At 33.3% G+C, this 27906-nt stretch overlaps 2 protein-coding genes across 3 annotated transcripts; both read right to left on the reverse strand.

Annotated features, from left to right (window-relative positions):
- Positions 1-335: 335 nt before the first annotated feature.
- Positions 336-18746, reverse strand: agfg1b (ArfGAP with FG repeats 1b). 2 transcript variants are annotated; one of them, XM_028472680.1, is made up of 11 exons: positions 18424-18746; positions 15337-15430; positions 14966-15081; positions 13597-13735; positions 12432-12588; positions 9012-9165; positions 7278-7357; positions 7057-7149; positions 5355-5513; positions 3960-4054; positions 336-2578 (listed from the first exon to the last, which is right to left on the reverse strand). In XM_028472680.1, exons 1-11 carry the CDS (start codon positions 18588-18590, stop codon positions 2519-2521), a joined length of 1314 nt encoding a protein of 437 aa, XP_028328481.1. In that variant the 5' UTR covers positions 18591-18746; the 3' UTR covers positions 336-2518. The 2 variants fall into 2 exon arrangements, with proteins under 2 accessions (XP_028328481.1, XP_028328482.1); XM_028472681.1 differs by lacking the exon at positions 5355-5513 and having other exon boundaries at positions 18424-18590.
- Positions 18747-20503: 1757 nt separating this feature from the next.
- LOC114479302 (probable flap endonuclease 1 homolog) lies at positions 20504-27906 on the reverse strand. The gene is made up of 11 exons (XM_028472911.1): positions 27608-27906; positions 26599-26665; positions 26234-26336; positions 24020-24074; positions 23874-23935; positions 23668-23804; positions 23529-23589; positions 21791-21922; positions 21573-21718; positions 20735-20879; positions 20504-20643 (listed from the first exon to the last, which is right to left on the reverse strand). The coding sequence occupies exons 1-11, from the start codon at positions 27687-27689 to the stop codon at positions 20587-20589; spliced, it is 1047 nt and encodes a 348-aa protein (XP_028328712.1). The 5' UTR covers positions 27690-27906; the 3' UTR covers positions 20504-20586.

Consider the following 27906-nt stretch of genomic DNA (forward strand, 5'->3'; position numbering starts at 1 on the left):
TGATGGAGAAAATAATTTCAGATTAAAGTCAAAAAGTCGAGAAAAAGTCAAAATTTAATGTGGAGATTTTTGTTGAAAAGACGAGATTAAGGTCGATATTTCGAAAATAAACCGTAATACATAATCAATGGTTTGCTAATAAAGTCAAATCTATGGAAGCTGACGAGGACCTTCGACTTTTATCACGATGTTGTAATTTAAATATTAAATTAAATTTCTACTTTAATCTTGACATTTTGACTTTATTCTGGATTTGCTCAAAATTATTTTCTCCATCAAAATGGGCCCAGATCGGCTTCAGTAAAAAAAAAAAAAAAAAAATCAAACATCCGCTTTTCAAAACAAAGGCATCTCTTCTCGTCTTCCATTAGTTTTTTTTAACACTTTTTGTAAATAGGGCTCTTGTTTTGAAATTAACCAGAAGTTTCCTCAGTAACATAATGGCGGGAATCTCCAAAATTTCAGAATTAAATGTGTCTACGTGAGTTTTATGGATCAAATGAGCACATGTTGATATTCTACTTGGTCACTTTCTCATTTCTAATGCTTTCAGAACTTTCAAAGGTGAAGAACCGACAGATATTTAGTCTCAGTGTGAACAAGGGTTTTGTTGTTATAGGTTCCAAATGCCTCTTAAGAAACTTAAAAGCATGGGCGGGGCCAAAAATCCAGATTTACATAAAACAAATTAATTTGTAGCTTGTAAATTAAAAAAAAAAATGGAAATAGTGATACATTTACAACCACAACTCTCTCTCTCTATATATATATATACATATATATATTTTTTTTTTGTCAGAATAAACTATTTTTATGCTTTTAAAATAAATAGTCATGCATTTATTACTCTAATCTGGTGGAGATTTAAACCTTTATACTGGGTAGCAAGTTTGGGAGCAGGCATTTGATCCAGACCTTATATTTTATAACATTAACTACATGTCATGTATTTTTTTCTTTAGATGTTTAACACGTTTTGTTGCTTCAACATATAAGGGAAATGCCCATTTTGCAAATATATAACAGTATTATTAACTGGGATTTTATTTGGTTGTTTTATTATTATTTGAAATTTAGTGAGCCACTCCTGCAGGCCCCCCATACACAAGATTTCCTAGACCCGCCCCTGCTTGGAAGTATACTTCAGTGGGAATGCTCATCATCCCAATCATACTTATAGTATATAGTAGACAGCAGGGGTGTGGTCAATTATAATTGTAATCACATAATTTATAATTAATTATAATTATTTCAACTGAAAACATCTGTTGCTATTGTAATAACTGAATTATAATTGAGTACAAATAATTGACTTTGTAATTAAAAATGTCGGCATGAAAATTCTATAAAAATTACAATAAAAAAACCCTGTTAGAGTTGTATGGATTACACATATGTAGTTAATTATTAAAATATACGTTTCATATCTTATTTTCCCAATACCTGTCCCTTCTTCTTAATTTTTTTTTTTTTTTTAAATAAATTTAAACTGAAAAGGTATACTGACAGAAAAAAAAAGCTTTGATAAATATTAATAATACCAATATTTTCATTGATTAGGAAGCCTAACAAGGAAACCAAGAGATGAGAGAAAAATTGGATGAAAGATAATATTTGTTAGTGTATTTTACAGCTGATTTGAGATGCTAACAGAAAGCTAACACAAGAGGAAGTTTTATGGGCTTATTTATTAAAGGCTCAGTAATTGTGACTTTCAGTGGAAAAATAATAATTTAAATTTTAATATAATTGAGCCCAACCCTGGTAGACAGTATATACAATACTCATTGAGTTTGTAGTGTTTATTCGTACGTTAGTGTGACATTTACAGCACAGCCACTGTATTTCTGATATTTGTGCTCTGTCAGACGTGCTTCAAACCAATAATAAGTATAAACCACGAGGCTTTTCATATACACACATATATAAACAGAAGCTTTGGGTTTTAGTTCAGGAAATGTTTGCACTTTAAATTAATTAGTGACAATGATGAAGTATATAAAAAAAAATATGCTGAAATGACAAATTAGATCCCTTTTGAAATGAAAGACCTCTGAGTAGATGAAACTCTGTTCATCAGCTTAGAAAAAGCAACTGTAGTGGTTTTATTTTCACGTGTGTGTGTGTGCGTGTGTGTGTGTAAAATTACAATCAAACATGTTCATTCAGTCCTTAAATGTGTACTGACATTAACTGAGATTACAAACTGTTTTATGCACAGATCTTACAGTCATAAACAAATATATATATGTGTATGTATATATATTTTAAAAGCATATAATAATAATAATATTAATGTGTTTGTATATATAGTCCAAGCAGTACATTTACTGCCATAAACTGACCCAGTCTTCACATAAAACTCTTGCACTCCTTCATAATGTTGTAAACTTTGTAAGAAAAAAAAAAAGATTAAAGTCTGTGTGTGTGTGTGCGTGTGTTTGCTTGTGACGTAAACGATGATGCGTTAAATATGACCTGCATGCTGCCCTCTAGTGGTCACAGAGTGGAAGCTGTGCTACAGGAAAGGGTTGGTGGAAGAAGCTCCAGAGGGAAACGACCCGGCTGGGGCTCCAGCCTGACGTAGAAGCACAACAATCAATAAATATCTGACTGAACGCAGGTATTTATCAGCATTTGTAGCAGTGGATCGTGACCCCATTTCAATATCACAATTTTCAGACAAATTTGATCACATTTTATTTAACAAATACAGAATTAGTGACAAATTTGAACTAGATATATATTTGTATTTGTATGAAGGAAGGTTTGTGTCTTTATCATTTAATTAAAAAAAAAATATTTCAATCAAAACAAAGTTTATTTCAATCAAAAGTAAATATTTTCAATCAAAGAAAAAGTTTTAAAAAATTGAATACTTTTTCTGGGATTTTTTTTTTTTGTATTTTGGCCATAGTATGGGTAGTATATTTGTGTCCATTATTCAATAAAAACATTTCAATCAAAGAAAAAAGTGTTTAAATGCAAAAAGGATTTGAGACATAAATAATTGCATTTTAACACATTTTTCTTTGATTGAAAATGTTTTTTTTTTCTTATCTTGTATGTGGGCCATATTATGGGTAGTACATTCGTCTCTATTATTCAATAAAAACGAATAAAACATTTCAATCAAAAAACTATTTTCAATCAAAAATAAACATTTATTCATATTTATGCAAACAAATATTTGAGAACCAAATAATTGCATTCAATAAAAAAATTTTACATTTAAATCAAAAAAAAAAAAAGAAAATTTCAATTAAAAAACATTTAATCATGTTTAAATGCAAAAAAAAAAAAAAAAGTATTTGTTTCTTTGATTAAAAAGGTTTTTTTTTGGTAATTTTTGTATTTGGGCCATATTATAGATAGTACATTTGTGTCTATATTATTCAAAAAAAAAAATTAAAAAAAGAATATTTCAATCAAAAATAAACATTTTCAATCAAAGAAAAAAGTGTTCAAATGCAAAGAAAAAAAATGTTGAGACCCAAATAATTGCATTTGTACTCGTTTTTTCTTTGATTGAAAAGGTTTGGGTTATCTTTAGATATTTTTTGTATTTGGGCCATATTATGTTAGTACATTTGTGTCTTTAAATTTCAATTAAAAAAAAAATTCAATCAAAAAAAATCATTCAAAAGAAAATTTGAGCCCCCAAAAGAATGGCGTTTATACACTTCAAAGAATAAAAGCTATTTTTTGTTGTTGTTGATTGAATCATTTTGACACAAACCTTCCACAGTGTTTTTGTATTTATACAGTTATAATATACAGTGTTTAAAATTGTCTGTTTTAATTTGGAAAATAATATAATAAGAATTAAGCAATAAAAAATATTTTAATCAGTCTTTTTTTTTTATCGATTACTAGACATTTCAGGCGACCCTATTTAAATTTCAGGGGTCACGACCCCAAGATTGAAAAACACTGCTTTACAGCGTTGTAATGCTCACCATGAAGGGATTATTGGTCATACCGGGGATGGCCACAGGCTGCCCGAAGGGAGCGACTGAAGGTTTGTTTTGAGCGTAGACTGGGAACGCTGGGCCTGTGTGTGTGACATCACCACATCAAAGGTCAAAGGTCAGTTCCTCCACAATATCACGCCCACTTTGTTTGATCGTCGCCGCCTAAAACGGCTGATTTTGAAACTTTTTTTATGTATGAAATTGCTGCGAAAGTTGGCGTATTTTAAGGTTTTATTGTTTTCAGTAACTTTGCATGAACAGTAACTGATTGCCTTTGGATATTTATCAAAAAATAATAATAATTTAACAAGATATTGATTATTCTATTACATTTTAAAGTGCAGAGAATATTACAGAAAATTTGCGGTTTTTTAAGTTAAAAATAAATAAATAAACTAAATAATAATAACAATAGCTGTAGTAAAATTAATAATAATAAAATAATAATAATTAAAATGAGTATAAAATAAATAAATAATAATTATTGTAACCAAATTTACATAAGCAAAAAACAATACTGAACAATATTACTCCAAATATACACTGAAATACAGAGAAATACTCAAAAGGATGATAAAAAATACACAAAACACACAAACTAATGACAAAAATAAACAAAATGACTCCAAAAACACACAAAATGGCTATAAAAACACACTAAATGACAGTAAAATAAACAAAACAAGGGAAAAAAAACTAACTTGGGGGAAAATATACAAAACGACAACAAAACGACTCTAAAAACACACAAATGCATAAGATGTGAGAAAAATATATAAAATAACTCAAAATGACTAAGAAAACACAAAATAGCAACAATACAACACTAGATAACAAACAAATAATACAAAATACAAAATAATTCCAGAAACGCACAAAATGAAAAAAACGAATAAACAAATTGAGAGAAAAATAACCAAGAACACACAAAATAACAATAAAAACACACTAAATGAGAGTAAAATAAAGACAATTAAGACAAAAAAAAGAAAATATGACTCCAATGTACACTGAAAATATCCAAAAACCAACAAAATAACTCTTAAAACACACAAAATGTCTCCAAAAACATTCAAATAGAGAACAAAAACACATAAGATGTGTGAAAAATATACAAAAAGAGACTGTTAGCTGTCTAGTAAAGACGGATTGCATTCAGGATTAGGTAGAACTTTAGTAAAAGTAGGAAAAAACCAGATAGGAAATGTAATCCTGAATGTAATCCCACATCACTGTGCAGTAACTGCCACTGACGTTAGAATTTATGCAGGAATAAAGAAGATCATCATCATAGAGGAAAAAAATTACAAGCAAACCATGCCAGAAATAGGAGCAGGTACTGCACATGTGCAAAAGGAAAGAGGGGGAGGGACCACTAACCATTGGACTGAGGGTGGTAGACCCCAGGCTGAGAGTAAGGGACGGGGGTCTGACCAGGAAACTGCTGCTGGAAGTTTCCGCTGAAACTGGTCGGGAGGCAGAAGGAGGAGGCATTCCCAAAGCCTGCAGGCATGCTCATAGAGCCAGTACCAAAGGAGGCTACACACGCGCACGCACACGCACACACACACGCACACGCACACACGCACACGCACACACACACACAAAATCAGCGTTGGGGTCAATTATAATTGAGTAATTGATCATTAACTACAATTATGGCATAATTCTACTTGTAATTGTAGAGAGTGATGATGTCAGAATTCTTCAGTGTACTGAAGAACTATTACTTCAGTACACTGAGGATTTCCCTGATCTGGGTAAGTTCTGTTATTTCTTTCGACCACAACAAGGTTCTCACCGGGAGTTTTTTTCAGCATAAGGGGATCGTGTGGAGCACGAGTGAGTGCGACTCTTTTGGTAGTTATTAAGAGTTTGCCCAAAAAAATGAGTTATTGTTTAACCCAACCGTCAATCATAGTGTCATAGCGCCACCTATTGGTAAAAGGAAATCATAGACATTATGTTTGCACAGAACATTGTAGGAAAGTTTGTGATATAATCCTTGAAAATGTTCAGCTACGTCTCAACACTTTAACATTTCTGCCACACACCGACATGCAACACACCTCAATGTGTGCCACGCACTGACATGCGTGTGGTAGCGAAGGCTCGTCCAATGCTGCCTGCAGCTTTAAATGACTTTGTAATTCTAAGTCTATGAAAATTTCTATGGAATTTCATGGAAATTCTACAAAAACGGTTAATTACAATTTATTAAACACAAAACAGTGGAATCATGTTACAGTTCAGCAGGTCCGAAATAAAATGTGTTTGTTTGATCGAAGAGGGTCACATGATCAACAATCATGTCAGGATTTAGAATAATGAGCTATCTGAGCATTAATACAGGAAAGAAAGAGTTTTTACAGTAATTTTGTGTGTTTTTCTCTCATTCTGTGTATTTTTGTTGTTGTCTTGCTCATTGTGAAGCATTTTGTGCATTTCTGTTGTCCTTTTGTGTATTTTTCCTGTAAAATATATGTTTTTTGGACTCGTATTGTGTATTTGTGTGTCATTTTGTGACAGTGTGTTTTTATTGCCATTTTGGAGTCATTCTGTATATTATTCTCACATGTTATGCGTTTTTGTTGTCATTTTGTATATTTTCATCATCCTTTAGAGTACTCTTCTGTAATTCAGTGTACATTGGAGTAATATTCTCAGTTTTCTTGTTGTTTTGAATATTTTTGATGATAAATAATATTTTTTTGTGTATTTTACAGCTGATTTAAGACATGGGTCAAAACTGATCCGTTATCATTAGCGATGCTAACAGGAAGCTAACACAAAAATATGGTGAACATTTTGGGGCTTATTTATTTCAGGCATTAATTGAATTTGAACTTTAGAAATTGAGAACATAATTGTAATTGACTTTGAAGGGGGAAAAAATAATTTTAATTGTGAATGAAAAAAATGTTGGTCACTGTAATTGTAATTGAGTTGTGATTGAAAATGGATAATTTAAAAAGTAACTGTAATTGAAAAATGTAATTGACCCCAACCCTGCTAATAATGCACAGAGCTGCTACACACATCTGAGCAACACAAAAAGCAACCGACACTACAGCCTTCTCACCTGCAGGGGGGGCTCTGCCATTAGTTTGGAAAGGGTTTGTTGCCATGTCTGGGGGGACGGCTGCAGCAACAAAAGGGTTTGTGGAGGGAACGGCTGAACCAAATCAAGACAAACAAACAAACAAAATAAAAAAGTCAACCTTCAGGGCATTAAAAAAAAAAAAAAAAAAAAAAACAGAAGTCGTGCAAAAATGCTGATAGACAGTGAATGCAACTCGCCACCTCCAAAGCCAGGCTGCATGCTGGGTAACACGGACGTGTTATGGGCTGGGGACGAGCCCAGCGCTGGCCCAAATATGTTCCTGTAGAGAAAAGGATTGGATTAATAATCGTGAATCTATAAATCATTGATTATACTGTTTATTTCGAAAAAAAAATGCAAATGCTACATTACAATTAACAAAATATTTACCAGAAAAACAAAACAATAACTTCATATATTACTGCATAAACATACTTTTTGTGTTTTCCAACATTACAGTAAACAAATAATTACATTTTCAGAGACAAAATGACTCCAAAATAATACAAAATTAAAAAAAATCCACAAATTGAGAGAGAAATAACACAAAATGGCAATAAAAATACACTAAGTGAGTGAAATAAACAATATGAGAACAAAACTAAACAAACGTGGGGAAAAACATACAAATTGACAACAATTTTACTCCAATGTACACTGAATTATGGAAAAATACTCAAAAGGTCGATAAAAATACACAAAATGACAACACAAATAGAAAACATTACTGCAAAAACACACAAATATACAACAAAAACATGTAAGAAAAATGTGCAAAATAACTCAGAAAACACAAAATGAAAAAAAAAATACACACATTGTGAGAAAAATAACAAAAAACACACAAAATTACAACAGAAACACACACAAAATGGCCATAAAAACACACTATATTCGAGTAAAATCAACAAAATGAGAACAAAAATAAACAAACTTAGGGAAAATGTATGAAACAACAACAAAAACAAAGAATATTACTCAAATATACACTGAAATACTGAAAAATACACAAAAAAACACAATAATTACATACTGTATATTACAGCATACACATACTTTTGGTGTTTTCCAACATTACAGTAAACAAATAATCAAATGTGCAGAGACAAAATGACTCTAGAAAATAAATACACAAATTGAGAAAAAAATAACAAAAAACATACAAAATGAGAGTGAAATAAACAAAATCAGAACAAAACTAAAACGAAAAAAGAGAATATTACTTTAATGTACACGGAATTATGGAAAAATACTCAAAAGGTTGATAAAAAAATACATAAAATGACAACACAAAAAAACAAAATCACTACAAAACACAAACAACAATAATGCATAAGATGTGAGAAAAATATGCAAAATATCTCCGAAAACGCACAAAATAAAAAAGTATAATAAACAAATTGCAAATGCAGTATTACAATACACAAAAGATTTGATGCAGATGGCTTCCCTCCAGAAAAAAGCACAAAAAAAAAACAATAATTACATATATTACTGCATACACATACCTTTTCCTACATTACAGTAAACAAATATTCTAATATTCAGCATTCTGTTTTCTAACCATTGCTGCTGTTAATTAATATTGTCTCATCTTTGTATGCTTTTGATTGTAATACACACAAAAAAATATATAATACACGCTTTGAAAATTGTCAGACAATATGAAGATATTTTCTTTCAAATTGCTTGATATTTACTTTCCATTGGCAAATTGTTCCAGAATCTTATTCCACTATACTGAAACACCAAAGCTTCTCCTTGTTATAAATTATATAAATTATAAAAATAAAGAAATATATTTGACATTTGTTTTGTTTGTTGTTTTCATTTCAACATAAATGAACCGATAAAATGTATTTACACAATCTGATTTTATTATATTTTCCTCCTGTGTGTGTGCGCGTGTGTGTGCACGTGTGTGTATGTCTTACCCTTGCACGCTGCTAACCGAGGAGGCTGAAGTGCTGAGCTCGTTGTCCAGTTCAGCCAGTGCAGCGTAGCGGTCCTGTGCGCTGCTCCCAGAATGGGAATGGGAATGGGAATGGGCAGCAGTCGAACTGGACAGTGATGGTATAGGGATGCCTCCTTTCAATGGAATTATATTTAATTAAAAAAAGACAGAACACCAACAGCCTTTCACACACGCACACGCACACAGACACAGTTTGATCACAATGGGAGACGTGATTGTATCTGATGTGAAGGTCACATGATCAACACTTATGAAATTCTTTAGAATACTGACCAATCAGAGCTTTAATACAGGAAAGGAAAAAAAAGGTTTGTGTGGTTTACTTTTTTCTATATTTTTCTCGCAATTTGCGCATTTTCTTTTTCTTTTTTGTTTTTGGATTTATTTTGTCTATTCTTGTTGTCATCTTGTGTGTTTCATGTATTTTCATTGTCATTTTGAGTATTCTTCCATAATTCAGTGTACATTGTAGTAATATACTTTTTTAGTAGTCATTTTGTATGTTTTTCCCCCACGTTTGTTAATTTTTTTTTTTCTCATTTTGTCTATTTTACTGTCATTTTGTGTGTTTTTATTGCCATTTTGGAGTCATTCTGTATATATTTCTCACATGTTATGTGTTTTTGTTGTCATTTTATATATTTTCATCATCCTTTAGAGTGTTCTTCTGTAATTCAGTGTACATTGGAGTAATATTCTCAGTTTTCTTGTTGTTTTGAATATTTTTCTCGAGGTTTAGTTTATTTTTGTTCTAATTTTGTTTATTTTGCTCTCACATTGTGTGTTTTTGCTGCCATTTTGTTTGTTTTTGGAGTCTATTTGCATATTTTCCTCGCATCTTATGTATTTTTGTTGTCCATTTTGTGTATTTGTGGAGTCATTTTTTCCAATTTTATCATCATTTTGTGTGGTTTGTGTATTTTTAATCATCCAAGCGAGTAGTTTTCCACAATTAAGTGTATATTTGGAGTCATTTTGTGTATTTTTCCTTTAGTTTCTTTATTTTTGTTCTCATTTTGTTTTTTACTCTCATTTTGTCCATTTATGTTGTCATTTTGTGTTTTGTATATTTTCATCGTCATTTTGAGTATTATTCTGTAATTCATTGTACATTATAGTAATATTCTTTTTTTTGTTATCGTTTTTTCCCCAAATTTGTAAAATTTTGTTCTCATTTTGTCTATTTTACTGTAATTTAATGTGTGTTTATTGCCATTTTGGAGTCATTCTGTAAATTTTTCTCACACATTATGCATTTTTGTTGTCATTTTGTATATTTTCATCATCCTTTAAAGTATTGTTGTGTAATTCAGTGTACATTGGAGTAATATTCTCTGTTTTCTTGTTGTTTTGTATATTCTTCTCAAGGTTTAGTTTATATGAGAGTAAATTAAACAAAAGGAGAAGAAAAATAGTGTATTTTTGTAGCCATTTTGTGTGTTTTTGGAGTTTATTTTTGTAATTTCCTTGCATATTTTTGTTGTCTATTTTGTGTGTTTTGGGAGTCATGTTTTGTCATTGTGTGTGTGTTGAATATTTTTCATCATCCTTTTGAGTAGTTTTCCATAATAAAGTGTATATTTGGAGTCATTTTGCAGATTTTTCTTATAGTTTCTTTATTTTTGTTCCCATTTTGAGTTTTTTTACTCTCATTTTATCCATTTATGTTGTCATTTTGTGTGTTTCGTGTATTTTTTATGATAATTTTAAGTGTACTTGTTGAGTAATTTTGTGTATTTTTGCCGTTTTGTCCATTGACTTCAAGAAGCCACCCACAGTCTCTGGTTAAAGCATTTTGGGACCGATCGTTTCCTTCCTTTAACAATATTCATCCAAATAATTATTACCTGTCTGAACACAGACCACAATAAATAATAATCTAATCATTGATGAAAACGGATGGACACAGGAACATAAAGTGAGGTGAGGGTTATGTGAAGAAGGCTGGACACGTGAACAAAGGTATGAAGGAGCTACCTGATGGAAAGGACTTTGAGGGAGGTGACGTGCTCAGGTGGAACAATGAAAAGGAAAGGTGGGGTCATGATGAGGTCAGGAGTATGGAAGTAAATCTGTGCCATCACATTATGATTTCAAATTTTTAGCACTGATTTTTTTTTTTTTTACATTGAATTTGAGTACATCTGACTAAACATGATTATGAGATGTGATTTCATTGTTTGTACATTGACTTGAATGTATCAGTGGTAAAAGTTAAGCAAGTGAAATGACATTAAACACTTTGAACATCATGAAGAAGACGTGTCTTACACAGAGATTCATGCTGTGCACTTTCATTGACCTAATATTATGTGTCCCACGTAACTTTACATTCAATATATGATACAGTAGTGTATAACGCACCCCACCGTCACATGACCAATGGAAGAAATAAATTCAGTGCTAGATATTCAATGGTTTTTAAAATTAAAAGTCTGATTTAGTGCAAAAAAAATTTGATGTAAAAAAATTAACTGCTAGAAATTCAAACTCAAAATCCAATGATACAGATTTTAGGGATGGAACGATTAATTGTAAGGCAGTTAAAAATCGATTCATAGGTATCACGGTTCACATCTGAAAATTCAATCGCAGTACTTTTATAAACAGCAGAGGGCGCTATATATCGTTCTCGTCTAAAAGTGGAGGCGGCGGGCGGAATATCCTACTACTTTCTTTTTGGCCGCCATCTACTCTTAAACATGTTCATAAATGATTCCTTACCCCTTTAGCACCGAAAGAATATCTGTAAAAGTCACGTTTTTCTATTAGCTCTGTCTGCTAGCGCGTAGTATCTCTTCTTCACTGCAATAATATCTGCATGCCAACCGACCACTGGGTTACCAGCGCCCTCTGCTGGTCCAAACAAATATCTGACGTAAATACAGCGGACTGTTTTTTTTCTTCTTTTCTTTTTAAGTCCAATTATTAAGGCACAACATACATTTTCAGTTGCACTTTTAAAAAGAAAAGGAACTATTATGGAGTTTTGCATTGTTTACTATAGAACCAGAATTTAAATTAATAGGCTTCTTCTTCATTTGTATTATTCCTTAATTTCATTCAAGATTTATTTTTAGTTAAACTGCATTGTTTTGAATAGTTTATCAAGGGATTCTTTTGACAATTAAACATAAAAGGAAAATAGTACAGTATTTTCTAGTTTTTTTCCGCAAAAAAATAAAGGAATATTTGTCTACAGTCCCATTTTGTAGAATAAATCGTGAGAGAATCGTATCCTGAACCCAGTATCGTGAATCGAATCGTATCGGGAGTTGGGTGAATCGTTACATCCCTAATAGATTTACTTCCATACAGGAGGACATTCTGCTTTTTATAATCAATAATGGTTGAAAAAAAAATGGAAAAAAAACAATACCTGATTGGCCTGGAAATTGTGCAAAGTTGGCAAAATTGGTAGCACTGGCAGTTTGTGAGGACGGAGCAGCAAAGATGTCTCCGCCCAGGTCTGAAAGCAGATCAAACTTCTTTTCTTGAGCGGTGGCGTGAGCCTGGGAGCGAGAAAGCCCTGGAGACTGGACGCAAACATAGGGATGAGTTTTATCAACCAGATACAAACACTGTGACGTGTGATGGGTGGAGGGGTGGGGGAATGTGCTCAATTACATTTTTCAATTACGTCTTTAATTACAACAGATACAAGTAAGATTACAATTAAGGTTAATGCTAATGCTCGCTAATGCCAATGATAAGCTAATGCAGTGCGACACGGGCCAGCATCTGCATCCTGCATCTAGTTATCATGATTATTATATATTATTCCTTAACAGGATACGTAAAATTAACCGTAGGGCTACATTGTATATGACATTATACTTTATGTTTTTTAAGTGTGCAGGAGTAGGGGGTATATGGCTTCAGGTTAAATGTCTGAAGGGGTACGGGACTGTGAAAAGATTGGAAACCACTGTCTTAAATCATATGTAAAATACACAAAAAAATTATATTATTATTAATAATAATAATAATAATAATAATACATTTAACTTAAAAGCACATTTCAGGTCACCCAAGGACACTTTACAATAGAAAACAGAATAATAAAAATATTATCATTATCTTATATTTATTACAATAATATATTTGTTTTTCCATCTCTTGGTTTCATTGTTAGACTTCCTAATCAATTAAAATATTGGTATTCATATTTTTGGTGTGGGCGTCTGAGCCTTACCCCTTGATTTATACATTTTTTTTAAATACTAAAAATTATCCTCAAGAGAACTGCCAGGTAATGGGAAAGTTGATATGAAACATCTTTTAATATTTATTACCTACATATCTGTACGATATAGAACTGTAACCTAGAGACACATGTTTGCGTTTAATCAATATATAATACAGTTTTTATATATAATTTCTATAACAATTACAAAGTCAATTATCTGAAGTCAATTACAGTTCAATTTTGATTAAAACAGCAACATTTTTTTTTAAATTACAAATATAACTATACCATAACTGCAATTAATTATAAATGAGGCGATTACAATTGTAATTGACCCCAACCCTGTCCGTCTCACCTGGCGCAGCGGGGTCTTGTTGAGGTGAAGGGTTTTCAGGGGTTGGACTTCCGGGGTGCTGCCAGTGCTGCTCGCTGAGGAGCCAGAAACCGAGGCCTGTACGCTCACTACTGCCCTCACTTGGTCAGGAGGAACATACCTGCAGGTATTCATTAAAAAATAAATAAAAGCATCAGTTTGAGTTGTAATTATGATGCAAATTAGCAAGTATTTGATTTGATTGATTTATTTATTTAGATTATGTAAATGACTTAAAAACAGTTTAAAATACAATTAAAATAAATTAACATCAAGAAATAAAACATTTGCATATCCAAATTCTTACGTAACTCAGTTTACGTGAACGAGGAGTAGGAAGAAGTATAAACGTATCTAATCTTATCTCCAGGAACAGGGTGACTACATGTAGGAACAAGTTATATATAAGAGTTTTTAATACTACCTTAAAGAAAATTTAAGCCCAAACGTACGATGGAAATACAAACCAAAAGGAAAATATATTATTTCACAATTAAAGGCATTGATGTCAGTTAATAATGTACAATAAGGAAAAATTAAAATAAATCAGTTGTTCAAGAACATTCTTCAAATGTGTTTATTGATGTGGAAAGAGAACAAAGATATCAACATTGTCCTAAATTGAATTTTATTATTTATGAAACATTTAATATCAGTGAACAATAACGTCCCAGAAACCAAACTTGACTGGAACCTGTGAGCAAAGCAAACACCAAAAACCATGTAATTCCATATGTGCAACACTGATCTATAATAAGGCCTTCTAAGAAAATGTAAATAATTAAACTGGGTTTTCAAGCCACTTGTCACTAAATCGACATTTTCCCATTTGGAGCAACCAAAAAGGACGGGTTAGCGAGCAAGGAGGCAGCAGACTTATTGAGTCACGTAATCTAAATGACGGAGCGAGATGGAAAGGAATAAGAAGAGCGTTCAGTGCGTGCTCAACAGAAATTCTCGTGGTCACGTGACTAAAGCACATTTAAGACCAATCTGATATGAATTTAAGACAAATATTTAGGACTTTTTAAGGACCCACCTTTCATCTGGAATACGCCTTTTTAAAAACTGACATAAAAAAGTTGTCCTTGGGTTTCCATGGATACGGTTGATGATAACGAAGTGGAAAGGAAAAGGAAAAGTGCTGAAAATCATTTATCAAACCAGCATTACAAAAAAAGTTGTAAAACTAGAAAGCTAAGATTTTTTTTTTGCTTAATTGAGCAACACACACTTTCCCCCAAATGGAAATTTGACCCATTTGTACAGTAACTGATGTTTTGACATAATCAATTACAATTTTGAATCTTTTATAAACTCAGAAAAAAAAGAAAGCGTTGTTTTTCATTACCATCGTTTCTTTTCATATTTTTCTTGGAGGAATTCTTTTACTTTCTGTGGTTCTCGAAAATCTGGAACGACTGACGTTCGGTCGTCATAGAGGCCCAACCAGATGTGTTTACAGACCTGCAGGGGTGGGTGGGGGGGGGGGCACAGGAATGAGAGAAGTGGGAGGCAAAGACAGACACGGGGTAGGGGGAGGGTGGGGTGGCACAGCCGGGAAAGAGAGGTAGAACATAGTAAAGACAAGAAAAGGAGGGGGAAGGGTGGGTGAGAAACGAGAGTAAAAAAAGTGACTGAACGGGGCCAAGAAAAGAAAAATGCCACTTCAAGCAGATTTGAAAACATCATCCATTCTGTGCAGAAACCTTTGTGTCGTACCTCGTTGCTGTGTTTTTGTAGGAACTCGATTTCCTGCTGCGTGAACGTGGTCATCGAGATGGACTTCACTCTGTGTGGGGGGTTCAACCCTCGCCTGTGGGTGGAGGAGCTACATGTTAGCTAAAAAACCACAGAAAACAAACAACCACCCATGAAAACACCACAGCTGCTTTTCACAGAGAAATTACAAAACAAGGGCTGCGTCACTAACTGTTATGATGAGGGTCTCGGACTAATTATCTGCGGCAACCAAACAAAAAACGCACAAACTGATTCCAAAAACACACAAAATGACAGAAAAATACACAAAAGGACAACAAAAATGCATAAAATGACCCAAAGAATGACAACAAAAACACAATTTTTGAGAAAAATATACAAAATTACAAATACACACAACAACACAAATACAGCAACTAAAATACACAATATGACTCAAAAAATGACAGCAAAAACAATATTTGAGAAAAATATACAAAATGACAAAAAAATACATACAAAATAAAAATACACGACAATGATAGTGGAAACACAAAAGATGACAGAAAAATAGATGAAAGAGCTACAAGAACATACAAAATTTTAGAAAAACATGCAAAAATACAAAAAACTACAAAAATGCAGCAACAAAAACACAGAAAATACACAAAAGCAGAATGAAAATACATAAAATAACTCACAAAAACACAACATTTGAAAGATATATATAAAATGACAAATGCACAAAACAAAAGAAATACAGTAACAAAAACTCACAATATGACTCAAAAAATGACAACAAAAACAACAAAATTTCAGAAAAATATACAAAATGACAACAAAAACACATTAAAACAATAAAAATACATAATGAAATAAAAATACATGACAACAATTATACTAAAAACAGACAAGATGACAGAAGCATGTATAAAAGAGTGAGAAAAATGTGCACTATGACTACAAAAATATAGCAACCAAAACACACAAAATTACTCAAAATAATCAAAATGACAGAAAAATACACAAAAGGACAACGAAAAAACATGAAATGACTCCATAAACACAAAATGACCCCAAAAATGACAGTAAAAAAATACAAACATTTGAGTAAGGTATCATTGCTGTTATGGTATATGTGGTTGCACATGCTATGATTTTAAATGACTTGACAAATAATAATCAAATTTTTTACCAATTTTTCAATAAAGGTTATATTTTTTCAAAAATGTTCCTCTTCAAATTGGTAAAACTGAGATCCACTGCTACAAGTGGACTTGATTTTGTAATTCTAAATGTAAAGGTGAGATCAGTTACATGAACTACTACCATGTTTATATTTGAATGGGCCCCGGGCTGCTTTGTACATTGGGGGTCCCAGCTCACAAAGGTTAACAACCACTGGAACAGGACAGGAGTGTAAATAGAGGTGTATTCTAATGTGTCCCAAGTGTAAAAAGGCAACACAAAGAACATAGCATCAGTAATAGCAGTCCATGTTCTAAACCAGCGAGCCATAGAAAGTAGCTCCACAAGTAAATAAACATTTTTACCCAAACATTTCATTCACCCAGGTGTCTTTAAACACTATTAGTACGTGACTGTGCTTGCAGCATACCAGCTCACAGTAAAGAACATTATTGGCTGTATTCATGAAGCACAAGTTCATAATGTCGGCTCTAACGAAAGCCACAATAAAATCCCCAAAAACGAAACCTCTGAAAAAGCCTTAGATGTTGCTTTATGTGCTCATATGAAGCAGGTCAACAGACAAAAGATAAAGACATGTTGAAATAGTTTATGATATACTTTTTAGTATCTAAAAAATAAGTATAAAAACAAAAAATACAAAATGACAACCAAAAATACATTAAAAAACAAAAATACATGACAACAATGACACTAAAAACACACAAGATGACAGAAAAATAGAATAAGAGAGCAACCAGAACACACAAAATTTGAAAACATAAAACAAACACACAAAATCTGAGAAAAACACAAAATGACAACAGAAATACACAGAACAACCAAAATACAGCAACAAAAATATAGAGAAGTACTATAGTTACAGTAAAAAACAATATGTACAAAATATAAAATTAAAAAAAATTAAATATACAAAATAACAACAAAAACACATAAAATGACAACAAAAACATTTGAGAAAATGACAACAAAAAATGCAAGACAACAATGACACTAAAAACACAATATGACAGAAAATATATAAAAGAGCAACCAAAACACACAAAGTTTGAGAAAAACATACAAAATGACAACAAAAATAAAGACAACAATGATATCATAGATACGCAAAATTACTCAAATTCACAAAATTACTACAAAAACATAGAAAATAACGTCAGAAATACACAAAAAGACAACAAAAATACATAAATCAACTTTATAAACACAAAATAACAGCACAAAAAACAACATTTAAGAAAAATACACAAAATGACAAAAACACAGGACAACAATGACACAAAAATACATAAAAGAGCAACCAGAACACAAAAAAAATTGAAACACAAAAACCGACAAAAATACATACAAAAAACAGCAACAAAAACACACAAAAATACTCAAAATAACAGAAAAACACATAAAAGGACAACGAAAACTCGTGAAATTACTCCATAAACACATCAAAAACACATAAAATGACAAAAAAAAAAAAAAAAAAATCCAGTAAAAAATCAACTTTTGAGTAAAATACCGGTACAACATTTAACATTCATGAAGCTGCAGCGCACTACTTTTCTCGGTTGCTAGGTTACACAGGGTGTAGTAGGACTGTATTCCCGGTGTGGGAATCTGTTTCCAGTCTTTGTGAAATAAGTTGTTTCACCATAGACCAAATGTGTGTGTAACCGGTGAGCAACACACTAAAGTAGGCCAACCAAGCTAACTCACTATCTAACTGTTAATGAGTACCAGACCCAGCCCGAGGAACCGTCTACGTTACCTGTCTGTCCGGGGGGCTGAGACGCCCCTAGCTAACAGGCTAACGGTAACCGCTGATTCATAGCGGTGGTAAAGCTCCTCAGAGAGCTGAACAGTGTGATAAAACCCCGGGTTAAAGAAGCCCAGAGTGAGACTCACAGGATCCCGGAGCAGGTGGTGCACACGAACGACCCCACCGTCATGTTGACGTAGGTCGGGCCGCGCTGGTCGCAGTCGAAGCATTTCCTATTGGCGGGTAAGCTAGTCATTTCCCGGAGCATCTTCAGATGGGTCTCCTCCTGCTTTCGCTTCGCGCTGGTCGCCATGGCCCCGAACAGTCGCCGCTGACGCCGGGGATAAGAGCACACAGTCGGGGAGGACGGGGGCCTGGGGGTAGGGTGGGGGTCTTATGGACGGGGAGACACCACCTCACTGGGAGCACTGGGAGAGTCCAGATAGGGTTGCTCTCAAACTGCTTCTTCGACAAGTAATACCCGCAAAGCCACCAGCTCCATAGACTACAGCGCCTCCTGTCGGTCAGACAACACGATTACTGTTTTCTTGCTTTAGGTTGTCAACCTTGGGGTCAGGACCCTATTTGGGATCGCGGGACACTAGTAGAGGGTCCCAGATGCCTTCAAAAAACTAAGAAAAAATATATATTTTTAACAATTTAAGCCCGTTTTTGCCTCTCCAATGTCTTTCTGTATATTATTTCTACTTTCAAGACATTTTTAGCACTTATAAACTCTTTCCACCACTTTTTCCACCTAATGTCACACGTGTTGACCTATTAGTCATTTTTAATCTCTTTCCACCATATGCCATGCTTATTTTTTTTTTTTTTGCCAATTTCAAGAAACTAAGAATATATTTCTAAACATTTTCAGCCCATTTTTGCTTATTTTTACACTTTTTCTGCAATTACACCAAACTTGTCATTTTCATCACTCTTTCTTGCCATATTTTTGCTCCTTTTAATGCATTTTTGCGGCATTACTCCCACTTCTCATCACATTTCAATGCATTTTCTGCACATTTTTCCCCCACTTTTAAGACAATTTTGGCACTAATAAAACCTTTCCACCTAATGTCGCATATGTTGAACAATTACTGCCACTTTATCCTTTTTTCATGATATTTCATGGTTATATTTTGTCAATTTAACCACATTCATGATTTGGCATGCCAATTATTTGCCAGTTTAAACTAATTGTTCCTACTTTTTAAATGACATTACCCTTTTTACCACGTTGTCTGCCCTTTGCATGTTTTAAATTCAAGTCTTTGGCATCAGCGTTGGCTTCCTTTGCAGAATAGAACAGGTGCTCATTGACTGTCTGGTGATGAGACTTCCTCCAAGACAACGATCACAGTGTTCTCTTTCATGGCCACACTCCTCCTCTTCCTCCTCTGCCTTCATCCACTTTTTTTTACTGCACTGTTGGACGCTCAGACAAAGTGTCTCACGAATTAGACAGCGTTGTTTAAAACCCTGTATGTTATGCTATTAAGTGTGTATAATAACAACAGAAATAAACATGACTCCCAAAACCAACAACAAAAATACACCAAAAAGAATGATGATTACAAAACAACACAATGTGGCATAAAAATACATAAAATAACCAACATAAAAACACGAAATGACTCCCAAAACACACAAAATGACAGAAAAATACTTTAAATATTTTTTTCTTTTAAAAAGGACTCCAAAAATCAGAAACAACAATCCAAATACACAAAAATGATTCCAAAAACACCCAATGTGGCATAAAAATACATAAATACACAAAATGACTCTCAAAACACACAAAATGAAAGAAAAATACACAAAAAGACATTTAAAAAAGAAAAAAGGACTCCTAAAACCAGAAACAACACAAAGACACAAAAATGATTCCAAAACTACACAATGTGGCATAAAAATACATAACACAATCAACATAAATACACAAAGACTTCCAAAACACACAAAATGAAAAAAAAAAATACACAAAAGGACAACAATATTGAAACAATGACTCCCAAAACCAAAAGTGATTCCAAAAACACACAAAATGACAACATATGTGTTACGCTATTAAGTGTACTTTAGAAGTTTTGAAATGACAGGTGAAGTAAGAAAATAGACAAATCTTGTTATTTACAAAAGTTTATGATTGTTTATTGGAATTCTGTACATAATTGGAATTCTGTACATAATTGGAATTCTATTTTGAAATAAATGATCGTTCGTTTATCCCCTATTATCTCAACAGGAAGATAAGAACAAAAGACATTATTGTTTGTTTTCTGGTGAAGATGGAATCAGTGGGTTACTCATCGACTTTTTTTTTTTTTTTTTTCGCTGCCCAAAGGTTCTTTAGGTTCCACAGACTGGAAAACAAAAGGAAAAATGTACAAAGCAGGTAAATGTTCCATTCCTGTTGTACTAAATTTAACTTGAATGTGCGTCTGTGTTGTGCACCTGCTCTCTCTTTCTGGTAACCATCCAGAATTCCTCCATGCGAGTCTGCCTGGTTCGTCCTTCTGCTCTCTCCTTCTTCCTCTCCTCCCGCCTATTTCTCTGTGTCTCACGGAACGTCTGCAGTCGATGACGAACCCTCGCTTCCCTACAATGCATAAGAATTACTCCAAAAACCCACAGAAATGACAAATACAAAAAAGGACAACAAAAATGTGCAAAATTTACTCCAGAAACTCACAAAATGACCAAAAAAAAATACAAAATAAGACATAAAAGAATCTAAATATCTCCAAAATCAACAACATAAATATGCAAAATGTACAAACATGATTCCAAAAACACAAGATGTGGCAGAAAAATAGACACAAGACAACAAAACACACAAAAATTATTCCAAAAAAAACAAAATTACAGAAAAATACACATAATAACAACATAAATGCACATAATGACTCCCAAAATACACAAAATAACAGAAAAATAACACAAAAATGACTCTAAAAACACAAAGAAACAACATAAAAATACAAAATGACTTAAAAAAACACAAAAAATGAGAGACAAATACACAAAAAGACAACGAAGAAACACAAAATGGTGTCCCAAAACACAAAACAGCCACACAAATACACAGCATGACTCCATTTACACACAAAATAACCACAAAAACACACAAACTCTTTGCTGGTTCCTGTCTTAACGCTCTGATTGGTCATTATTCTAAATGATGACATGAATGTTGATCATGTGACACATTTCTGTGCCCCCGCCCCCACTGTGATAACGCTCTAGTGATTTACTGTATTTTGTGAGGAAAACACAGATGTGTTATACGTACTTATTGTGTTTATTGTAACAGAGGAATCGCACCAAGTCGTCCTCATTCGGCTCCTTCCAGACCAGTTGTGGAACTGGGATTTGTGGCACATCTAGGAATATTTTCCTGGCTTCTTTGTACTTCCAGAAAACTGGTACAGGATGAGTCTGAAAGAGAACACATCTTAATGTCTAACAGTATTATTTAGTTACAGTGTAAAGATACAGTATATCCTCTACCTCTCTGTTAATGTTCAGAACCACGTTCTCAATAGTGTGGTGCTCCTGGATCAGGCTCAGCGCTCTCCTTGGACCCAAACCAGGAATCTTATCGCAGTAGTCACAGCCCAGTAAAATACACAGGTCTACCAGCTAATAGACAATGGTAAATGTTATCAATAAAACAAATATCAATACACAGTGAAGCATTTTAACAGTGTTGTCTATTATCTAGAAAAGTAAAGAAAAATCATACACATATTTTCAAAGTGAAGGAAAATTAATTCCATATATTGTATTTTAAAATTACTGAGGCCTGAGTCAAATGGCAAGAACTCTCAGTGACATGATTGTTAAAACATACATTTCTAGGAAATATTGTGTATTTTGTTGTTTTTGTGTATTATTAGTTATTTTGACCATTTTTGTCATTGTTTTTTTTAATATATTTTCTGTTATTTTTGTGTACATTTGTATTAATTTTGGGATTGTAGTATTTTCTTTATTTGAAGGGAAGATAGTTTAGTGTATTTTTGTTATCCGTTTGTCTATAATAATGTATCTTTTTTGAGTCGTTTTGTGTATTTTTGTTGCCATTTTCATATTTTTCTGTATATTTTCAGTCACTGAGTGTGTTTTTGAGGTAGTTTTGTGTGTTTTTGCAGTCATTTAATGTGTTTTTCTGTAATACTGTTTCCTTTTGTCTTTTTTTTACTGTGTATTTTAGTAATTTTATGTGTTTTTGGAGTTTATTGGGCATCTTTGTTGTTGTTTTGTGTATTATTAGTTATTTTGGCAATTTTTGTCATTGTTTTTTATATATATTTTCTGTTATTTTGTGTAGATTTGTATTCATTTTGGGATAGTAGTTTTTTCTTTATTTTGGGGGGAGGGTAGTTTTGTGTATTTTTGTTATCCTTTTGTCCATAATAATGTATCTTTTTTGTGTCATTTTGTGTATTTCTGAAGGATTGTTGTGTATTCTTGGAGTCATATTGTGTATTTTATGTGTTTTTGGAGTCCTATTGTGCATTTTTCTGTTGTTTTGTATGTTATAAGTCATTTTGACTATTTTTGTCATTGTTTTTTTTTTTTTTCTGTTATTTTGGCATACATTTGTATCTGTTTTTTGGGAGGGAGAGGTAGTATTTTTGTGATACTTTTATATATTTTTCTGCACTAACGTATCCTTTTTTGAGTGTTTTTTTGCATTTTTGCAGGGTTTGTGTATTCTACGAGTCATTGTGTGTTATTGTTGTCATTTTATGTGTTTTTGGAGTCATATTGTGCATTTTTGTTGTTGTTTTGTATAGTTTTCTGTTATTTTTTTGTGTATATTTGTTGTTGTCGTGTTTTTTGCTATAGTTTTGTGAGATTTTTTTTGTACTTTATTTGCATTTTTCCCATATCTTTTTTGAGTCATTTTGTGTATTTCTGCCATTTGTTTTGTGTGTGCCTGTCCTTTTGTGTGTTCTTGGAGTTATTTTTGACAAAATTGTGGCCGAATGGCAAAAGTATGTGTTAGAATGTCCTTGATGAACCTTGAACATAAAAATAGAAATTTCTTTGTTCTTTATTATTTTATTACTGTTCTAAAATTATTATTATTATGATATTTGAAGGAGAATAGTCCAATTATTATTATTATTATTTTTAAATGGTCACACTTTTTTTAAATTGTGTTGTTTTGATAGTTTTTTATTCTTCAAATCAAGGCGTCGCAGAAATGGGAACCCCTGGGTTAAAATGTCACTCTCACCTCTTGGTGACGAATGTTGAGTCTCTCTAACAGCTTTGGTAAGGAATACTCAACAATATCACTGTGAAAAACAAAACAACAACCATTAATCAGTTTGTATGTAAAACAAAAGAATAACTCATGCTGTATTGGATCGTACCCGTCCCTCTTGGCGTTCAGGTGGCGTATGAGAACATTTCCTCCAAATGGCAGCGTGTCCATGTCCTCTGAGGCCACGCCGTCTACAGTCTGCTCTCTAACCAGGTGGGCACAACACGCCTCAGCATCACCTGGTGCCTGCAACATAAAACTACATGTAGTATTTCTATAAAGTATTTAAATGATGTTGAGTGACATTTATTTTACCTGGACGACAGGTACACCGAGATGTGTCAGCAGCTGAGCGAAGTCTGTGCTCAGTAACGATGCTACGGTGTGAGCATAGCACAGTTAGCTAACAACAACCAAGTCTCAATCCTGCGCTAATAAAGAACATTTTTTGTGTAACGTACGTGTGCCTGTCCTGTTTGTAGGGCTCCGCCCCATAGCCTCAGCTCGCCTCTCCAGCTGCACAGAGGACATTTTCAGTCAGATAGACGGTCTATCACTCGAAACATCCTCATTTTAAATGTTTACGCTATTAAAATTGCTTAAGACGACCATTTTTTAATCAGATAAAGACAAAGTGTAGGCCTTGAAGATCAATAAATCAAGGCCGTGGCTATTTATACTGAAACATATGAATATACTGCCAGTCTATTCATACGTAACGGTCCTCATTGGCCAGTTTAGGTGACGTGATAGGTGCACCAGGTGACTTAAAGTACCGTAAGTTTTATTTTAGCACATATTTATTTTTAGCTATCCCGCTAACCCTTTTATTTTAGTCCTAACCCTAACCCAGGAAATACCCTAAACTGTTAATTTTTTTCGTATATGTATTTTTAAAGGTGGAATTTGGCGTGTTAAATATGTTAAAATGAAAAAATATATATGACGAAAGCGGAATTCGAACCCAAGGCAGCGGAAGGAACCACTCGGCCATCCTGACACGGTGAAAACACATCCGTATCAATAGTCCTGGTCTAGTGATACGTTTCCGTACACTTCAATAAATCAAAGTTAGTTTTCATCTCCACTGTAAACACTCTCTTCTTGATATTGTTAAAAAAGTTTGGCCTAGGGCTGGGCGATATGGGACAAAACTCATATCTCAATATTTTTTCTCAAAATGCCGATAAACAATATAAATCTCGATATTTTTAACTGAATAAAGTCTTACCAGAAAGACAATTGTTGGTTAAATTTGCTGAGGAAAAATGCCACACAGATACATTTATTAACAAATGTATGATACTTTTGGCTTTTTCTCCTATAAAGGACAGCACGTGTGAGTGAGTTCTGTTTAGATGAAAGTCTTTGATAGGCCGCACTCAGAAATTCATCTAACTGAGCTTTTCATGCCTCCTAAAACAAGTATTTTAATACAAAAGAAGCTATAAAAATATAAATCATAGAAATATGGAAAAATTGTAAAGGACACTGTTATACTGTACTCTATGAATAACATTAAATACTTGTATGATGTGATTTGTACTGTGTAATTATATGGTGTACATTGGTGTACATCTGTAGTCATATGGTGTTTTTCATGTTTTTCAATGACCCCTGCCCCCCGTGCCATGACGTCACGTCCCCTCCTAGGCCCGCAAAACGTTTCTGTGCTGAATAGCACGAACCACGTTCCCGAGAATTCAGTCAAATGACTGGGTTCCACTGAGTAAAAAAAGGTCTCTGAGCATCTCTTGACATCCACTCATAAAATATCCATGTCAAATTACAGCTCGATTCAACGAGCATTAACAGAGGATTTGAAAAATGCCTCCTTGGCAAATAAGGAGTAAAGGGTCCCATTCATATATTGGTATGTGTCAATAATTCGGTACCACCAACTGTCGCAATATTTGACTCACAAATATGAAATTGTGCGAGGAATAATCGTAATCTACGTTGAATTACCTTTGAAATGACATATCACATGACTATGTTCCCATAAGTTTGGAAGTTACTGGAAATGGGGGGTGGGCCCCTGGGCCCCATATCAGAAAATGGGCTCCGAGCATCTCATCATATTCATTCATAGAGTATTCATACCAAACTGACTGCATTCTGATCTAACGAGAACTAACAAAGGAGTAGTCATTTGAAAAATGGGCCCCCCTGGGGCCTCCGTGACACGTGCAGAGTAATGGGCCCCATTCATATATTGGTATGTGCCAATGATTCGGTACCACCAACAGTCGTAATATTTGACTCGCAAATTAATGACAAATTACTTTAGTTCTTTCTTTCGGGGCCCCAAATCAAAAATTAGGCTCCGAGCGTCGATGCGTACACATCCCTACATTACACCCTACCAAATTTCAGCCCGATCCGTTCACGAATAACAGAGGAGTCGTGAGTTTAACGAGTGTACACAACAACAACAACAAGCAGAACAACAACAAACTGAGGGCGTTTTGAGTCTGATAGCCCGGCCTAAAAAATAGAATCTAACCAATCACTGTCCTCCTTGTCTGGCAAAGAAACACAAGAAATCACAGTAAGAATGAAGTAAAGGACTCCACATCCCACAATGCAATGCACCAAACCTTTCTGACTTTGTGCAGCCAGGACAACATATTTAGGTCAAAAATGTGAAAAAGTAACGATGCAAAAGATCTTACAACAGCAGTTTTTTCCACAGGAGGTTTTCCATCAAATACAAAAACTGGCTTAATGTCGTGCTCCAGGAAGGTGAGTGTGCGGAAGAAAAGTCCTAACAGAGGGCTGGAATTTAAAAAATATATATTATTATTTCACACAAAATAAACAACAGACTAAGGTCTACACTTGTTATCTGTAAATTGTGGTATTTTTATGATAATATTATTTGTTATAAAATAATGGTAAACGTTTTTAAAAATTTTACTTTTGAAAATTAGACCATTTTATAAGGAGAAACACATGTTGAATGTTTGGGAGTTTAAAAATACTGAGCTAATTTAGAGTTTAAGAATATATTAAGTAGAAACAACATCAGAAAACTTACCTCAGTGATGGTGTTGCTGCCCTAAACTGGTTCATAACAATAGCGGCATCAAACGCAATGACTTTTTCTGTGGGAAGAATAAATGTCATTAAGCACAAACATGCATTTTAATTTTGTGTTATTGTACACACACATCTTTACTTTATCAAATAGAGTATAATTATGACTAAAGATCGGACTTTATATTGTGATACTAAAAAGTCACAAGATGTATTTTTGAGGGTACGAGTGGTATTGCCAGGAATAAGTGGGGGTCATGTAAAAAAAAAAAAAAAAAAATCTACATTTATTTCAAATTATTAAAATTAAAAATAAATTACTTCATGATCGACTAAACAGTTTGTTATGGTTTATTATATTTTGTAATATTCATATTGAGTTGAACAATTCATACTTAGAGTAAGTACCGGTACGTAATTATGTTCATAGTTAAAGTTTTAAAAAAACTGCAATTGTTTTGGGGGTTTTTCCTCTTCTAAAATATTGTATCTTTATCTAAAGCTCGTTATCATCTATTGCATCGTATCGTGAACTCAGTGTATCGTCCCACCGTTTACAATTAACTAATAACTGTCAAATTGTTCACTTTTCTTTAGTTAATTAGAAACTTTATTTAATGTTTGCAGTGTTCAAACATGTAAAAATGTCATCACCGACAGTAATAATAACAGAAACAGAGGGAAAAAATAAAAATAAATTGTTCACCGTTTGCTGCGTTTTCGTTTCTTTTATGGCATTAAACAGCACATTTGTTTCACTGCAGTTGTAGTTTTAATTCAGACCGTAAAAAAAAATATGATAATAATAATAATAATCATAGTTTGCATTTATATGTAAGAAAGAATCACTTGGAATTAAAAAAAAACAAAAAAAAACCACAACAATAAAAACTGAATTAAGGCAAGCAGAGCTACTAGCCTGGTGCTAGCATGTTAACATTAGCAGCTAGCATTATCTAATTATAATCCTCGTTTAAATCCTTGTTAACTGGTCAAGTCACATGTTTTACCTGCATAGTCAGTGATCGATTTGTGAGAAATAGCCTCAGGAGCGTCTGAGCGGATCAAATCAGCCAGTTTAGTGATCCCCATGTTAGCATTAGCACTTCTAACAACAAACACTGGAGATCTATGCTAACAAAAGCAGCATCTGTGAGCAGTAAAATCTACAAATACAAAAGAAAACTGACTTTAAAAAATAAAAATAAAAAAAAACACTGTTGTGAACGACCGTTATTACTCTATACTGTCCACAGTTATCACACTTCTTTTCTCATCTTCCTCCATATGTAATGTTTCCACTTCACCA

The sequence above is a fragment of the Gouania willdenowi genome, chromosome 17 (assembly GCF_900634775.1).
Source record: "Gouania willdenowi chromosome 17, fGouWil2.1, whole genome shotgun sequence".
NCBI classification, from domain to species: domain Eukaryota; kingdom Metazoa; phylum Chordata; class Actinopteri; order Blenniiformes; family Gobiesocidae; genus Gouania; species Gouania willdenowi.

Excerpts from the sequence above, each read along its gene's own strand:
- LOC114479302 (XM_028472911.1), bottom strand. The coding sequence starts at position 27,689 with ATGGGGATCACTAAACTGGCTGATTTGATCCGCTCAGACGCTCCTGAG. Across the intron at positions 26,666-27,607 it reads ATCGATCACTGACTATGCAG|AAAAAGTCATTGCGTTTGAT; the intron begins GTAAAACATGTG and ends TTCTTCCCACAG. Across the intron at positions 20,644-20,734 it reads TTACCAGAAAGAGAGAGCAG|TCTGTGGAACCTAAAGAACC; the intron begins GTGCACAACACA and ends TTTGTTTTCCAG.
- agfg1b (XM_028472680.1), bottom strand. The coding sequence starts at position 18,590 with ATGGCGACCAGCGCGAAGCGAAAGCAGGAGGAGACCCATCTGAAGATG. Across the intron at positions 9,166-12,431 it reads ACAATTTCCAGGCCAATCAG|GAGGCATCCCTATACCATCA; the intron begins GTATTGTTTTTT and ends TTCCATTGAAAG. Across the intron at positions 4,055-5,354 it reads CTACCACCCTCAGTCCAATG|GCCCAGCGTTCCCAGTCTAC; the intron begins GTTAGTGGTCCC and ends TCACACACACAG.